Source organism: Oncorhynchus clarkii, chromosome 22, assembly GCF_045791955.1.
Source record: "Oncorhynchus clarkii lewisi isolate Uvic-CL-2024 chromosome 22, UVic_Ocla_1.0, whole genome shotgun sequence".
Taxonomy (NCBI): Eukaryota; Metazoa; Chordata; class Actinopteri; order Salmoniformes; family Salmonidae; genus Oncorhynchus; species Oncorhynchus clarkii.
The window spans coordinates 26,526,086-26,544,089 of record NC_092168.1 but is presented as its reverse complement, the minus strand read 5'-3'; the positions used below and the strand labels follow the sequence as shown (position 1 = coordinate 26,544,089).

General features: G+C 40.9%; 1 protein-coding gene across 2 annotated transcripts; it reads right to left on the bottom strand.

Annotated features, from left to right (window-relative positions):
* Nucleotides 1–5,197: 5,197 nt before the first annotated feature.
* On the bottom strand, nt 5,198–16,358 carry LOC139380655 (atypical chemokine receptor 3-like). Of its 2 annotated transcripts, XM_071123555.1 has the most exons (3): nt 16,165–16,356; nt 8,648–9,005; nt 5,259–8,558 (listed from the first exon to the last, which is right to left on the bottom strand). In XM_071123555.1, exons 2-3 carry the CDS (start codon nt 8,890–8,892, stop codon nt 7,826–7,828), a joined length of 978 nt encoding a protein of 325 aa, XP_070979656.1. In that variant the 5' UTR covers nt 8,893–9,005; nt 16,165–16,356; the 3' UTR covers nt 5,259–7,825. The 2 variants fall into 2 exon arrangements, with proteins under 2 accessions (XP_070979655.1, XP_070979656.1); XM_071123554.1 differs by having other exon boundaries at nt 5,198–9,005; nt 16,165–16,358.
* Between the last annotated feature and the right edge of the window lie 1,646 nt (nt 16,359–18,004).

The window sequence follows — 18,004 nt, the reverse complement described above, 5'->3', positions numbered from 1 at the left end:
GAAAGCCAAATGTCTCTTTGTGTTTCTTCGTGACTCCAGAGGAGCCCATAACATATGTTGTTTTTCACCTCATATGTCACTCAAGAGTTATGAGTCTGAGGTTATAAACATCACTGTTATTTTCACACTGTTCTGTTCTATTTGTCCAACTAGGGTATCATTAATAACACACTAAGACTATCAGCACACCAGATAGGCCATTAATTATACTGTACAAGCTACATTAAGGGGCAATCTTACTGTATGAAGTTTGTTGAATTTTTTTCTCTCCAAAAATCCCAAACTGTGCTCATATGGAATCCCATATAGGCCTACTATGGTGTGAGGGGACAAGTGTTATATGGACCACGAGTTTAGCTGGCTTCTCATGTATATGGTCTCCATTCATCCCCTTTACTGTGATGATAGAATGACTTTTTCCCCATTCTCTTTTTATCCAAAATAAAACATATAAAAGAAAGATAAGGATGAGTAAGTTAGATGAGTGAAAAAGCAACAGTCAAACCCAAATACCTTGATAATGTGATAGAAGAGTATCATATGTGTCTTCTTTGGCCCATATGGAAAACAATACATGAATTTCATGTGAACACACGTGATCTAGTGTGACGTTAATGTGATAACGTGTGACAACATGTGAAGCAAAATGTGATAACATAAAACTACACACATGATCTCATGTCAAATTCATGTGAAATAAATGTGACAACATGTAAAATGTCGACTTGTGTTTTTGGAACACTTCACATGTGCTCACATGTTGTCACATATGTAGTAATGTGTGTACCTAATGTGTCACTCTGGAAAAGAGCATCTGTTAAATGACTAAAATGTTCAAATGTCAAATGTTGTCACATTGCTTTACATGTTGTCACGTTATCACATTATTATTATTTATTTAACTAGGCAAGTCAGTTAAGAACAAATTCTTATTTTCAATGACGGCCTAGGAACAGTGGGCAGAAGGGGCAGAACGACAGATGGGGCGGCAACCTTGTCAGCTCGGGGGTTTGAACTTGCAACCTTCCGGTTACTAGTCCAACGCTCTAACCACTAGGCTACCCTGCCGTCCCAATAATGTCAAACCAACCCAAACCATTATAAGAAAAGTAATAACCTAGTATGGGGAATTTAAAGTCAATTGTATGCTGTTCAGCTAAAATGTAACCCCATCTGGAATTTGAACTCTCAACCTCTAGATTTGAGATATGCTGCTCTTTCTGCTGTGCCACAAAGTCTGCAACCTTCCCCTACACATTCATTACTTATAATACATCTCTGCACTTAGCAAAGGAGTGCCATCTGCACTGCTATTTTAGTTTTCAGTTATTCTGACTATTCTCAATTTCAGGGTTTTCTGTATAGTTGTCTAATGTTGGTGAGTATTATTTTGTTTGAATGTTACTCCTGAATAACTCTGATAAGAGGGTCCTGGGTGGCGTATCGGTCAAATGCACTGCACTGCTGAGGTGACACTACAGCCTCGGGTTTGATACCAGGCTGTGTCATAACCAGCTGTGACCAAGAGCCCCATAGAATGCTGCACAATTGGCCGAAGGGAAGGTTAAGTGACAAGTAGGTGGCCAGGCATGTCATGTTTTGGAGGAAACATGACTTGAGCTTCGGACTCTCCTGAATGCATTGAGTTGCAGAGATGAGCCAAGGGACCTAATAAATAAAATACTATTGTGGCCATATATACCTTTTCACAGTCCAGCCTGGTTAGTACAAGGACAGGAGACCGCCTGGGGAAAAATAATTGTATCATTATGATAAATAGGATTGTTTTTCTAATTACTGTATATATAAACATACATACACAATGTAGTCAAAGTCTATTTGATTATGTAAGCTGAAAACACGGTATGCTAAACATGCTGTGTGTATCACAATGACTCATTTCAGTATGTGGGGCATCACCTGGGGAAATGTGATAATTTGAATCCACATGCGAAAGGTTATGTGATCATGCAAAAATCCACTTGTGAAATATCATCACGTGATGTGTTCCAAAAACACATGATTGTGGAAATGTCACACATGTTTTTCCATATAGTGTGGTTAATTTATCCCTTCGTCTTCTTACACTTCGAGAAACGCTTAATGAAGAAACACGTTGAGCTTAGGATAACACAGAGGAAATGGTTTTGCTCTTGTTCATGTCTTCTTAAAGGTTTAAACAGCTGCCGTCTCTTCGCAGGCGCTTTTCTGAAGTTCTGTCGTTAAGGATGACAATAGCATGCTGCTCTGACAGTGTGCGGGCGGGTGGGGTGGAGTGTGTGGAGTTTTTTAGTGGACGGGGTGTTGGGTGAATTAAGCGATGTCTAAATACCGGATCCATAGCCCCGGCACGTATGAGCAATATAAATCAACATTACAAGCCCCAGCTTTCAAGACCATGTGTCCTGTCCATACCATCGCCTTTGATCTGGTTAAGCTCGTTATTTACATAGACATGAGCCATGTGGCAATATCAATGAGAGGGCTAAGCACTGGGTAGGGCGCACAGGTGGTGGGTTACAGCGAAAGTGATAAAGAAGCATTGTTCAGTTAAAGGGCAATTCCACCACTTTTAAACCTCATTTTCATTATCTCCAGCACAATACATGTCAACATACTGTATGCACATTTCTAAGTTTTGTAGTAAAAAAGTTCTACGCAATGACATCATCAAATGATAAATCATTTTAAAACAGTGATGCCACAGAGAAACATTTTTTAGGACCTTTCTTCTTATCTTTTTAACCACAGACCATAAAAACACTCTGTTTTCACATATGTAGACACTGGTTTCGTGCTGGAGATGATGAAAATGAGGTTGAAGAGTGGCAGAATTGCCCTTTAAGGTGGACTTCAGAGACTGTTCTGATCCCACCATTGCCACCAATATAGTGATTGAGGTGAAGCAGTCAGAGCAGGATTTGAACCAGCAACTGTGCAACCATGTTCTGCTTATGTTTCATACAAATAACCTAAAATAACATTGAAGGGCAGTTGCTTCTTTGGATACAAAGTTATGAGAGAATCATGCTGACATACAAAGTAGGAAGTCAGACACATATTTACTCTCAGTAATCCCAACGTCTAAAGGTGTGGACAAGGTCATCACAATAAAAGTATTGCAGGCCTCCACCTCCAAGTATAATCAGTCAAAAACATTTAGGCACTATAAATAAAATGTTACCAAGCCTGTTCAGGTGGTTAAATAAGGCGTGGCTGTGTAAATGAATATGCATGATTACTCTGTGTAAATGAGTATGTATGATTACTGATGTTTGATCCAACTCATGATTTGATGACCTCTCACCTCTCATTTCCCTGTCTCTCGCTGCAGAACATCTGTCTAACATCTGCCTGCCAGTATGACTGGTCCTACTCTTCTCTCCTAGATGAGTGAGGTGTCCTGGGGTGATAAACTATCCCTATCCTCCATCAAAATAGTCTCTCTGCTCTGACTTCTCCTCAAATTCACTCCAGAAACTCCCCTAGGAGCACGCACAGCTGTACTCTTCAACTTCATTAATAATTCAAGACCTTCCACAGCCATACATTCTCATATGGAATTGATCCCAGGCCCACTGAAGCAAATATGGGCTTGATTGAGAATTAAATCTAGTCTAAAGTAAGCGCTTGCATCTCAGCCAGAAGTAATGTAGACCTATAGTGCTGTGTGTGCACATGTGTGCGTGTGTGCATGCACATTAGTGTGTATGTGTGTGTACACGTGTACTGTATGAGTAAGCTCATATTTCCCTCCCTAAATTCCTGCTAAATTACCCTGTACCTCTCCTCATCCTCCCCCTTTCATCCTTTCCAGTGTTAATGGTCTCTCTATAGTATGCAGGGCATGAGCAGGGCATGGACCATGAGATCTATAGCTCCATAGCAATATAAAGCAACCCGCCCTCCATCAATATCTTATCTGGGCCGTTATCTGTCCATATTAAATCAAAACCTAGTGATAACCCACAATGGGCTGTACTGTAAATCATACAACTCACAGAGAATGGCTTGCATCAAGTCAAACAACAGATGATTTCAACATATACAAACCATATGCTGCACTTCTACTGTACTCAGCCTCTGTGCTGTGCTTTATTTACAGTGACTGTGCTGCATATCCTTCCGATCTGTTGGCGAGCCTTGTGAACAGAGGAGTATTTCACCAAGATTTAAAGTGGGCTTTCATAATAGTGAGAACAGAGGCCTGCTAATAAGAAAGTCTCTAAAGTAAACGGCTCTGACAAGACACTTGACAGATAGTTTGGATGGCTGAATAGCAGGGTCTGGAATAATACTGCTTGACTCGTCCTTTGTAAGCACCATACACATCATACTGCACACGTTAGAAAATCTAAAGTGAATCATAAAAGGGAAGCAAATCGTAAAGGGAAGCGAAAACACTTCACACTACAGTGCGAGCCAAGGAAAACACATGCTCTTCAGTCAGAGTCATGAAGCAGCAGGAGTGTGTGTGTTACTGTGTGTTACTGTGTGTTACTGCAGTTCAGGCCAATCAGTGTGTATCAGAACCACTCTGAGAGAAACAAATGAAAGTCTGAACACATGCTGTAGAACCACATGGAGACTCTTGTCTGTTCTGCACTAATGCTGATGTACTATTTAAACCATAGAGGTATCACTCCATCTAGACTCTAGAGCCAGAGTAAATGCTATGACTGTCATCATAATTTCCCCATTGCTCAGTCTGGTAAGAAAGACTATGACATTTCATGAGGTGCAGAGAACCCCCATGTTAAACACTGTGTGAAGCCCGTGTTTATATATGTGTATGTGTCTGCCTGTCCCCCTGACTGAGTGAGCACATATCTGGATATATTAACCTGGTTTGTCTGCCAATCAACTGGGTCTACATCTCTATTCCTGAATTCTTTCTCATTTCATGTCTGAATAAAACATGCATTGTTCTGCATTGGGACTTTAATTGTAAGACATGTGTCCTACGTGTCATGATAAGCATTGTAAAAGCACTGTGTATGTTGCAGCCGTGCTTCATAACTGAACGGTTACGGCTAGGATACAGGATCTAATTAAACGTTATAAATGACTTAGTCCATTTATTGGCCACATAAAGTTTACAGTTGAAAATGTGTCTGGTTGAATGTGTTCATGCTAATGCACTCCAGTCAGAGCTGCCATACTAAAAGGTGTTCAGTGGTGCAGTAAACCCAGGTTACGTTTCACCTCTTGTTACTTTAATTAAAAGGCTCTGATTAAAGTAATAACACAAAGCAAAATAACTTCAGACACGAGATTCATTTTTGGTAAGTAACAAAATCCATAACATACAGTAAACACAAAACATCAATAGTCCTTTGCTTTCTCTTTCAAAAATGACTGCTAGGATTGGAATTCTCACAATGTAACAGGATACATATGTATCCAATCAGATGACACTATAACTCCATGGCAATGGATCAAACAAAATATGTTTGTTACCACAGACAGACAGACATAGCATTGTATAACTCAATGTTTTTATCCATCATCATTTGGTATGGAACTTTGTGTGAGTCACACTGTTTTCACTATAATAGACTCGTGTCACAGAGTCAGTGACTTTCATTTACAATGAGGCAGCTTCATGAACACATAGAAATTAGTGATGTGAACTTCTGAATCAACAACATATGAATTACGATTTACAAAACTACAGATGTAGGATCTTAAATTGACCCGTTTGTCATCGCAAAATTATCCCGCAGAAACAGGATTTGAATGTTTAGTCCATAGTGCTTGGTCGGTGGTTAGGCTATTAGCTGGACATGTAGAGTGCAATACTGTATACAGTATATGACCCATTTCAAGAAGCTAGGCATATGTCATACATCACTACTTCACATAAGAGGCATTTTAATTTTTATTTTTATCAAAATGCGTTTTTTGTGTGAACTTTCATGTGTGTAACAAATGTGTATGCGTTCTGTAAATACAAATAAAATGGTTAAATTATGAGCCTAGTTGTTTTAGCCACGGAAGAAGGCAGGAACCTTCCCGCTAGCGATGATTGGCTGAGATAATGGATGGACTAGACATGCAGAGAAATTAGTTGGGATTGGTCTGCCATGTAGCATGCTTCTGTCTATAGCATAAAAGTGTTGCTACTGCTCTCAACAACATTGCTGCTCCAAATTTATCAGGGGCTATCGACTAAGATCTGTGGAAAAAAGTTGTGATGGACTACTTTCTGCACACGGTCAGTGTGAACTGGAGTGACTTGACACAACAACGGGCAAAATAAGCTGTAGTTAACTACAAACCAAACGGAAAAGACACGCTGCCGTGAAGCGTTCATTCATTCATTTCATCTATGACAATCCGTTTGTACTATAGCTATGGGTGGGATTATGGTGTATTGTTTAGCTAATTAGCTAGCATTCTCACTTCGCAAGAGAATTATATCATGACCGATCAAGTTAGCCAGGTGTGTCTGGGGGTGATTTCGGACAACTATTGTATTTGATGAACAAACAGTAGTGACCCATCCACTTAGTTAGGCGTGTCTGGGGGGTGGTTATAGCATTTATTTCACATGACCCTTCAATTTAGACAAATGTCTGGGTAATCTCTTATAATTATAAAATATAATTATCTGGACACTTTCAAAGTTAGGTTAGGATATAGGCCAAGGACTAGATCAAGTGTATTTTTACCTGGAGTTTTTCCTTCTTTTAGGCTACTACTTAAACCACTTTTAGTCTTGACGTCTTTGGTTGTTTACTGCTTAAGAGGGTGTGAACGATTCTGAATATGAGTAGACAAAGAAGAGCTCTCCAATAGGTGTACCAAAGCATTCAAGGGCCATTTTCTCAAAAGTGGGGTTACAAGTTTATCAACTTTCAAAGCAGAATTACTTGCCCATTTTTTTTCAACTGCAGTGTATGATACACCATTTTATCCAATGTAAAAAAAAAAAAAAATTTAATGTTGTTACATAAGAATCGAGGCGGGGGTCTCATATAACCACGTGTTAGTGGTTTTCAGTAACTCTATGTAAATTAATATGTGGTGATTAAGATCCTACATCTGTACATAAACAATGCCAAATTTGAAAGTATTGTATAATATGTACAAAAATACAGTATATAGAAAGTTGAATAATAACAATCTAACAATTATAATATATGTATTTCAATGCCCTTCTAACTATTTACAAAGTGGATTTGAGGTGTCACACAAGCACACACACACGCACTCACGCACATACACACACCTCTAGCAGTTATATAGGACTCTTCAGACAGACAAACTGGGATTGGTATGTCTTGAAGTGGAGAGAGAGATTGAGAGAGAGTTTGTCTGTGTCGCCATGACTACACTGGCACTACTTCAGAAGCACTTTAAAACAGTCTGTTTGTCAGACAGAGAATCTACTCTTCCACTCAATATAAGTGCTTTTCTCCAGACATCATTAGTTTGAGTTGATAATGGCCTGCAACTGCAGTCCCTCACACCATCCTTATTAGGAACGTATGGTAGCAGGACAAATACACAGGTAGTTTCTGTGAGGGGAATGTTGGATTATAAATCATGTTTGGTTTGCTTCAGATGAGGGCACACAAACTTGTGGCAGTGATGAAGTTTGTGTACAGCCTAGGCTTTGGGAAAGGTTATTTGTTATGCTCTAGTTGTTAAGACACATATTTAATTTTGTTCTTTGTGATGGCCCAAATTTAGCCTATATAGGTTATCATGGGTTACTGCATTTTAGGTCATTTCAATAATTTTGGATCAGGTGGACAGACTATGTTCTAGAGTTATGTGGTGTGTTCTGAAGTTCCAGGGTGTGCTCTAGAGTTCAGTCTCAGATCTGTGGTGGGTTCTCCACGGCGACGGCAGAGTACTCTGTCTCAGAAATGTGGGGCTGCTCTATGAGCCTGGTCAGGCCTGTACGTGTGGAGTACTTAAAGATAAAGGCCTTCATCAGGTCATAGCGGTAGTTCCTGTTGAGGAAGTTGTAGAGGATGGGGTTGAAGCAGCAGTGGAGCAGGGACAGACACTGGGTGAGGTGCAGCGCCACGTAGAGGGCGTTCTCCAGCCCACAGCTCAGAGGAACCAGGCCCAGCAGAGAGAGGGCATCGGCCAGGAGCACTCCGTGGTAGGGCCCCCAACAGCCCAGGAATACCACGGTATAGGCCAGGATCACCCTGCGGCTCACACGACGCTCCTGCTCCATCGCCGAGGAGGAACAGGAGGTGGAGGAGAGGGCTTGGGCCAGGAGGGCATAGGCCAGAGCGATGACAGGGAAGGGTAGGACGAAACCAAGCAGGATGAAGCTCAGCTGAACTCCCACCATCCACTCCCTGGAGTGTTCCTCTGGGTACACCGGCCGGCACAGCACTACCTCCCCGTGTGATGACCTCACCGCCTGCAGGAAGTAGGTATCGGGCAGGGAGGCCACCAGAGCCAGGAGCCACACCCCTACGCACACGCTGCGGCGAATCAGCTTCCGGCGTCGGCCCCCATCCTCACTGTCGGCGGGCCGTGTTACACTCAGGTAGCGGTCGACACTCATACAGGCCAGGAAGAAGATGGAGCTGAAGAGGTTAACAGAGAAGAGCAGGTGGGTGAGCTTACACGCCACCTCGCCGAAGGGCCAGTGGCCATGCTGCGCCAGGGAACTCACCCACACAGGCAGCGTGACGCACACGCACAGGTCAGCCGCCGCCAGGTGAGCGATGTAGAGGTGGGTCTCATGGCGAGGGGAGGAGCTGGAGGTGGTGCGCTGGGAGCGGACATTGACCCAGAGGACGAGGCCGTTGGCGGCCAAACCGACCACGAAAATGAAGATGTAAAGGATGCACATGGAGTGGAGCAGGGCGCTGCGGTCAAACGCTGTTGGACACCCGACCATCTCCACACGCGTCCCATTCTCCAGGAGGCCCGTGAGGTTCAGGTCCTCCCAAGTGTCCAGCAGCTCAACCAAATCAAAGCTGCTCATCCTTCTGCTGGGAATGATCGCACACACCTCACGGACCTGGGATCTGTAGAGACAAGAAGGCAGCAGCCCATCATTCCTGATATCACTTTGTCAGTTTGGAACTAAACATCAACATAAAGTGCCTTCAGAAAGTATTCATACCCCTTGAATTGTTCCACATTTTGTTGTTTTACAGCCTGAATTCAAAATGGATTAAATAGATTAATTTGTTTTCACCCATCCACACACACACACACACACACACACACACACACACACACACACACACACACACACACACACACACACACACACACACACACACACACACACACACACACACACACACACACACACACACACACACACACACAAAACCCCAAAATGAAACAGCAAAAACATGTTTTTAGAAATATTTGCAAATGCATTGAAAATAAAATACAGAAATATCTCATTTACATAGAGACCAGTCCAAAGTTGACACACCTACTCATTTAAGTTTATTTTCTACATTGTAGAATAATAGTGAAGACATCAAAACTATGAAATAACACATATGGAATCATGTAGTAACCAAAGAAGTGTTAAACAAATCAAAATATATTTTATATTTGAAATTCTTCAAAGTAGCCACCCTTTGCACCGATGACAGCTTTGCACACTCTTGGCATTCTCTCAACCAGATTCACCTGGAATGCTTTTCCAACAGTCTTGAAGGAGTTCCCACATATGCTGAGCACCTTTTGACTGCTTTTCCTTCACTCTGCAGTCCAACTCATCCCAAACCATCTCAATTGAGTTGAGTTTGAGTGATTGTGGAGGCTAGGTCATCTGATGCAGCACTACATCACTCTCCTTCTTGGTCAAATAGCCCTTACACATCCTGGAGGTGTGTTGGGTCATTGACCTGTTGAAAATCAAATGATAGTCCCACTAAGCGCCAATTAAATGGGATGGCGTATCGTTGCAGAATGCTGTAGTAGCCATGCTAAAAATGTTTTACTCGTACTGTAAGTATTCACACCCCAGAGGCAATACATGTTAGAATCACCTTTGGCAGCTATTACAGCTGTGAGTCTTTCTGTAAGTCTCTAAGAGCTTAGAACACCTGGATTGTAGAATATTTGCACAATATTCTTTAAAAAATTCTTCAAGCTCTGTCAAGTTGGCTGTTGAGTATTGCTAGACAGCCATTTTCAAGTCTTACCATAGATTTGCAAGCCGATTTAAGACAAAACTGTAACTAGGCCACTCAGGAACATTCAATGACGTCTTGGTAAGCACTCCAGTATACAGTATATTTTTCCTTGTGTTTCAGGTTATTGTCCTGCTGAAAGGTGAATTTGTCTGTGTCTCTGTTGAAAAGCCGACTGAACAAGGTTTTCCTCTCGGATCTTGCCTGTGCTTAGCTCTATTCCGTTTCTTTTTATCCCGTCCGCCCCAAAAGAAACCTTGTCTTTGCCGATGACAAGAATACCCATAACGTGATGCAGACACCAGCATGCTTGAAAATATGAAAAGTGATACTCAGTGATGTGTTGTGTTGGATTTGCCCCAAACATAACACTTTGTTATCAGGACATAAGGTACATTTATTTGCCATGTGTTTTGCAGTTTTACTATAGTGCATTCTTGCAAACAACAAAAATGTTTCCATTCTGTTATTTAGGTTAGTATTCTTGAGTAACTACAATGTTGTTGATCCATTTTTAGTTTTCACCTATCACAGCCATTAGACTCTAACTGTTTTAAAAAGTCACCATTGACCTCATGGTGAAATCCCTGAGTGGTTTCCTTCCTCTCCCGCAACTGAGTTAGGAAGGACACCTGTATCTTTGTAGTGACTGGAAGTATTGATACACCATCCAAAGTGTAATTAATAACTTCACCATGTTCAAAGTGATATTCAATGTCTACTTTATGTTTTTTTACCCATAGGTGTCCTTCTTTGCGAGGCATTGGAAAACCTCCCTGGTCTTTGTGGTTGAATCTGTGCTTGAAATAAACTCCTCGATTGAGGGACCTTACAGATAATTGTATGTGTGGGATACAGAGCAGAGGTAGACAGTCATTCAAAAATCGTGTGCAATACTATTATGAAAAACAGAGTGAGTCCATGCAACTTATTATGTGACTTGTTAAAGCTAATGTTTTACTCCTGAACTTAATTAGGCTTGCCACAACATAGGTATTGAATACTTATTGACTCAAGACATTAAGGCTTTTCATTTTTTATTAATTTGTCAAAAATAATTGTGATATTATGGGGTATTGTGTGTAGGCCTGTGCCACGAAATCTTAATTTAATCCATTTCAAATTAAAGTTGTAACACTCCAAAATGTTGTGTAAATTGGGGTGTGAATACTTTCTGAAGGCACTGTACAACCCAGTTAGCACATAACGTTCTGGGAACCGTATGTTTCTTAGAGGTTGTCCTATAATTTTTTTGCATACGACCTTCCCACAACATTCTGGGAACGGTGCAGGATTGATACCCAGGGAGTACATAACATTCTGAGAACTATGTGTTTCTTAGGTTGGAATTTCCGTACTTCAGCATAACGTTTCCTACAGGCTTCCTCGTGGTTCTATTTAAAGGAATGCTCTCAAATGGTTCCAATAACGACAAAAAACAACATTCTCTGTGGGAATGTTTTCTACAGGTTTCCTCATGGTTCAAATTAAAGTCAAGTTCTCAGAACATTCAGAGAACATCAAGAAACAACGTTCTTCTGAGGGAATGTTTTCTACAGGTTTCCTCATGGTTCAAATTAAAGTCAAGTTCTCAGAACATTCAGAGAACATTAAGAAACAACGTTCTTCTGTGGGAATGTTTTCTACAGGTTTCCTCATGGTTCAAATTAAAGTCAAGTTCTCAGAACATTCAGAGAACATTAAGAAACAACGTTCTTCTGAGGGAATTTCAGCACTTCAACAAAAGGTTTTCCGCAGGTTTCCTGACGGTCAAGTCATGTTCTCAGAATATTAAGAAAACTTTCCAAAAAAGCCACAAGAAAGCATTAGTAACATTCAAAGAATATTATTTAAAAACATATATATATATAACAGAAGATGTAATCACTGGTCACTTTAATAATGGAACATGAATCATCTTAATAATGTTTACATACTGCTTTACTCATTTCATATGTGTATACTGTATTTGATTCTACTGTATTTTAGTCAATGCCACTCCGACATTGCTCATCCTAATATTTATATATTTCTTAATTTCATTATTTTACTTTTAGATTTGTCTGTATTGTTGTGAATTGTTAGATACTACTGCACTGCTTTAGTTAGGAACACAAGCATTTCGCTACACCGGCAATAACATCTGCTAAATATGTGTATGTGACCAATAAAATTTTATTTGAGATCATAGGTTTGAATCTCGCTGATGACGTTCCACAATAAATAAATAAATTGTTTGCATGATTAATGCCTAAGCAAATTAATTTCCATGTGTACTATATGTGCTTGGAGTTCAAAACAGTTAACCTAAGCTATCAGTATGATTGAAATATTTAGTGAGAGTTAAGTTAGTTATTCAAAAACCTCCAAATTACCTTAACATTTCATTCAAAACGTTCACAACATTTAGAGAATGTTATTTAATAACCTTCAAATAACCTATAATTTCCGTTAAAAGAAAGTTAATAAAACCTCCCAGGAAAACCTTCAGGGAGCCATAGAAAAATGTTCTCAGAACCTCACTGCAACGTTAAATGCATGTTCCCAGAAAAGGCTATATTTTCTCTTCCGTTCAAAAAACTTTATGTTTTACCGGTCAGGAAACGTACGGCTCATTCCCAGAACCAATGGGAAACCAAAAACGTGCGTTCCCACAACTTCAAAGGAAACAAAATGTGCTAGCTGGAATGTCTCTGAATCTGTCTGTTTGGAACCAGGCATCAACATACATACAGCATGTCACAGTAAATGTTTGAATTATATTTGGTGAGTGCTGCCCTGAGTTCCCTTGGCTTTTCATTGATGAGACCTCAACCAATCAGTCTATTTCTGGGGCAGAGTAAGATCAGAAAATCAATTGACTTCTACACAGAGCACTGCATTCTATGGTATTAAGTGCTACACAGAGCACTGCATTATATGGTATTTACTTCTACAGAGAGCACTGTATTCTATGGTATGTTATGAGATCCAATAAGCATCCAAATGAAATGTACAAAAAAAGATTTTATGATATGCAACCTGATCCCAAATAATCTAAATGTAGTTAACTCTTTAAAAACTGCTTTATGAGTTCATAAAGACTGTTGTTTTGGGATGATTGAGGAATGACTAAAAACTCTGTATGTTTTTATATCCAGTCAGAGAGCAGCACCAGCTACAGTATGTTTACATTAGTCCCAAAACAGATTAAATGTGAGGCAATAGGATCTGGGACACAAACATTGTGTAATTCCAAAATGTTCAGAGATCCAGCATCAGTCGGAAGGGTAAACCTGATGTCGCTTTAAATAATGTTTTCCATTGATGTGCATGCAAGAAAACATTTTTTCGTGTGCCACTGCTCCTCCAGAAATAAAGTGAGGGAAGGAGAGAGAAGACAGATTTGTTATAACCACAACATCATCTGAAAACATCTGAGGCTAATCATATACAGTATGCAAACACACGCAAAGGGATCCTACACACTCATGCATGCACATCATGTACACATATGGACACACACTGCTCTCTGTTTTATGTATACCAGGGTCACAACACAACCTCTGACCTCCCTGTACAGTATGTCTGATTGGTCATTTTACGCTCTAGTTTGATGTCTCTCTTCCCATGACAGACACAACATGACGAGTGAGAGGTGAGGGGTTAAAGGTGAGAGGTCAGACATGAGCTATCAGTGATTTAATCCTCCTGTTCCTTATGATTGACATGCATGTCCACAGACTGTGAGACATCAGAGCGGGGTTACCAAGGGGTTTAACTACTTTAGAAACGGTCCAGCCACGGTCAAAGACAGGTCGGCGACCGCTGGGCAATACAGCAGGTTAAAGTTCATTGAAACGTGACCCGCTTAAGCAGCTGTGCGTGTGAGCTCAGTGAGTGTGTGACCGCATGGCCCACGCCAAACTGTCTGTGATTCCACAGGAGACCATGACAGTGGAGAAGGGAGGGCCTATCTGTGGCTGAATGTGTTGTTGCACATGTCTGTAGCAGTGGCCCATAGGTGTGTGTGTGTTATGACTGCCTCTAGTTTCAGCAGATTCTATCAGTGATCAAGAAGCTATTCAATTGATTGCTCTTTTCCTTTTTATTTGGCCCTTCACCCCTTCACCTCTGGCACACGACCACTTGCCCTTTACTACAGTAGAATTTTAATTTTCTGTTGGTGTAGTCTAACTCAAGCCCTCATACATAAGTGTCCCTGTAATTCACCTCTATTATATGGTAAACAGAAACACCTGAGGTGCCAGCTCACGTCACATCTCTCTGATCCATTATCCCCTTCACACTCAGCCCATCTGATAACACACACACACAAAGAAACACACATGCACACACGCACAGCAGCAAAACACTGCACTGATAAGCTGTCCCTCTCCCCCTTTCTGTCTGTCTCTCTCTCTCCTCGTCTCCCTCTCTCTCATTATCTGCCCCTCAAACTCTCATTACAAGTAACTGGGGAATACTCAGATCACAAACCTATAGTTTCACCATACTCCAAATACCCAATAAGGCCGAGCTGGTTGCAACATAGAACATGAGAGGCTGTATGAACATGAGCATTATATGTTCCCCCTTACTAGCTCTGATTGTGCTGATTTACTGAGGGAAAATGTATTCTATGACTGGGAATGTGGTTGTCCCACCTAGTTTAAGATGAATGCACTAACTGTAAGTCGCTCTGGATAAGAGCATCTGCTAAATTACTAAAATGTAAATGTATTATATTATACCTCGAGGGCTGCGGTATAGATGTAGGATCATAATTGGAGCCACTTTGCTACAGCAGAAAAATAATCCTGCAGCAACAGGAAATGTGAATTATTATGTGGATTATAATACATTTTTGAAGGGGTTGATACATTTTTCGTAAGGGAAAATCACGTCTGAAATTTCAATGTGGAAATTACAAACTTTAGAAGCCTTTTTAGACCTCAATTACACTACAAATTTGCATTTCCTGCCGAGCAGGAAAATTTTCAGCAACAAAATAGTTATCCAATTCAGATCCTACATCTGTATTTTATGATCCCTGGTGATTCCCTATCTGGTTACACATTAGCCAAGCAGTATGCAGGGCAGATGATGCATGCATTCCAATACTGGACAAATAGGGAGCAATGTTTTCATGTGTTAATCCAAAACCAGAGAATGCTGCAGGTGTGACAATAAAAGATCGGAGCTCTCTCTTGCTGGAAGCGCTCTCTCCTGTTGGTTTAGGCTTTTGTCTTGCAAAAGAAAAGGACTCAATGGAGAGGGGTCAAGGGAGGGCCCACAAACGTCCCTATAGCTGCCAGAACCCTATATGAGACGAGGAAGATAAACGTTTTCGTTTTGGTTATATATTTGAATATGGGTAACCTTCGTACCCAAGCGCATTTATTTGCACTTTTCTAGCGCATTTGCACTTTTATATGGTATTACATTATCCATGCGTCACAATGCATATATTTAAAATATACACTTTAAATATAAGAAAATATGTATATGATAGGGAACGGATGAATTTACATAAGTGAGAAACACACACTTATGTAGAGTTACAAAACCGAGTTGTTCTTTATATCCGTACATTGCCATTACGCGCGAGAGAGCACTGAAATAATCTGACGTGAAGCTGTTGTAGCCTATCTGAGAACACATTCAATTCCGTAAACCATGTTTAAATCTTCCCTGAAAACAAACCACCTTCCTTATCAAATGCCAGGGGACTCCGTGTGTAACCTGGCGACGTTTAATGAACAGGCACTACTAATCCGCGCGCCACGCTGCGAAAGCCGATGGCCCTTTCTATGGATAGAACGACTTGAGGACATCAGAGGCAAGTAGTCACATTAGGATAATGTTTTAGCCAAAACTCAACACGCAACAATGCACCATTAGCTGAAACGTAAAATTGACTGTCGGCTGTCCACGAAACCGAAATGTTAGGAGTGCAGCTGTTTGGCCCGCAACCTCTTGTTATGGAGATGCTCCTGTCAACTGGTTTACCTAGAAACTAAAATGAATGTAAAATACAATGTCTTACTTGTAATTGAGAAAAAAAAATGCTTTAAGCGTGAGCTCTTCGATGAAATTGCACCGCTTCTCCTGGGCGAAGGGATGTCCTGTTATGCTTTGTCCAAGATAGGGAGAGGTGGTGGTTGTGAGCTCTCCGCTATGTGATTCGAATGAGTGGGTGAGTACCCAGTGTCTCTCTCCTCCCAGCTATAGTGAACCTGGCCTCGTGCCTCCCACTGCACTTGTTAAATAGGCCTAACCTATTGCGTAGTGATACGCCTCCCAAGGCAGGTCCCAAAACACATTCATTGAAGTTTCTGCCAAGAGCGAAACAAAGGCGTCTGATTTTCACTTTGTCCAACAAACAATTGCCCAATAGTCGAAACACGTTTGTGCTTCATGCAAACAGGTGGATCTATTGTGTGCAGACTGCCAAAGACAGATGATAATAAAGATTTACTTAGTAGACAGTCATTATCTGAGATAGGTCTATGATAGAAATCAATAAGCTACTATTCTGCACATACAGTTGAAGTCGGAAGTTTACATACACCTTAGCCAAATACATTTAAACTCAGTTTTTTACAATTCCTGACATTTAATCCCAGTAAAAATGCCCTGTCTTAAGTCAGTTAGGATCACCACTTTATTTTAAGAATGTAACATGTCAGAATAATAGTAGAGAGAATTATTTATTTCAGCTTTTATTTCTTTCATCACATTCCCAGTGGGTCAGAAGTTTACATACACTCAATTTGTATTTGGTAGCATTGCCTTTAAATGGTTTGACTTTGGTCAAACGTTTCAGGTAGCCTTCCACAAGCTTCCCATAATAAGTTGGGTGAGTTTTGGCCCATTCCTCCTGACAGAGCTGGTGTAACTGAGTCAGGTTTGTAGGCCTCCTTGCTCGCACACGCTTTTTCAGTTCTGCCCACAAATTTTTTATAGGCTTGAGGTCAGGACTTTGTGATGGCCACTCCAATACCTTGACTTTGTTGTCCTTAAGCCATTTTGCCACAACTTTGGAAGGATGCTTGGGGTCATTGTCCATTTGGAAGACCCATTTGCGACAAAGCTTTAACTTCCTGACTGATGTCTTGAGATGTTGCTTCAATATATCCACATAATTTTCCGTCCTCACAATGCCATCTATTTTGTGAAGTGCACCAGTCCCTCCTGCAGCAAAGCACCCCCACAACATGATGCTGCCACCCCCGTGCTTCACGGTTGGGATGGTGTTCTTCAGCTTGCAAGCCTCCCCCTCTTCCTCCAAACATAACGATGGTCATTATGGCCAAACAGTTCTATTTTTGTTTCATCAGACCAGAGGACATTTAGCCAGAAAGTACGATCTTTGTCCCCATGTGTCACGCCCTGACCTTAGAGAGCCTTTTAATTTCTCTATTTGGTTAGATCAGGGTGTGATTTGTGTGGGCATTCTAGTTTTTTTATTTCTTTGTTGGCCGGGTATGGTTCCCAATCAGAGTCAGCTGTCTATCGTTGTCTCTGATTGGGGATCATAGTTAGGCAGCCTTTTTTTAACCTTTAGTTTGTGGGATCTTGTTTGTGTGTAGTTGCTTTCTGCACTGCATGTAGCTTTACATTCGTTTTTGTATTTTGTTGTTTTTTCGGTGTTATTTAAATAAAAGTCAAATGTACGCCTACCACGCTGCACCTTGGTCCAATCCATCTCTAAACAATCTTGACACCATGTGCAGTTGTAAACCTTAGTCTGGCTTTTTTATGGCAGTTTCGGAGCAGTGGCTTCTTCCTTGCTGAACGGCCTTTCAGGTTATGTCGATATAGGACTCGTTTTACTGTGGATATAGATACTTTTGTACCTGTTTCCTCCAGCATCTTCACAAGGT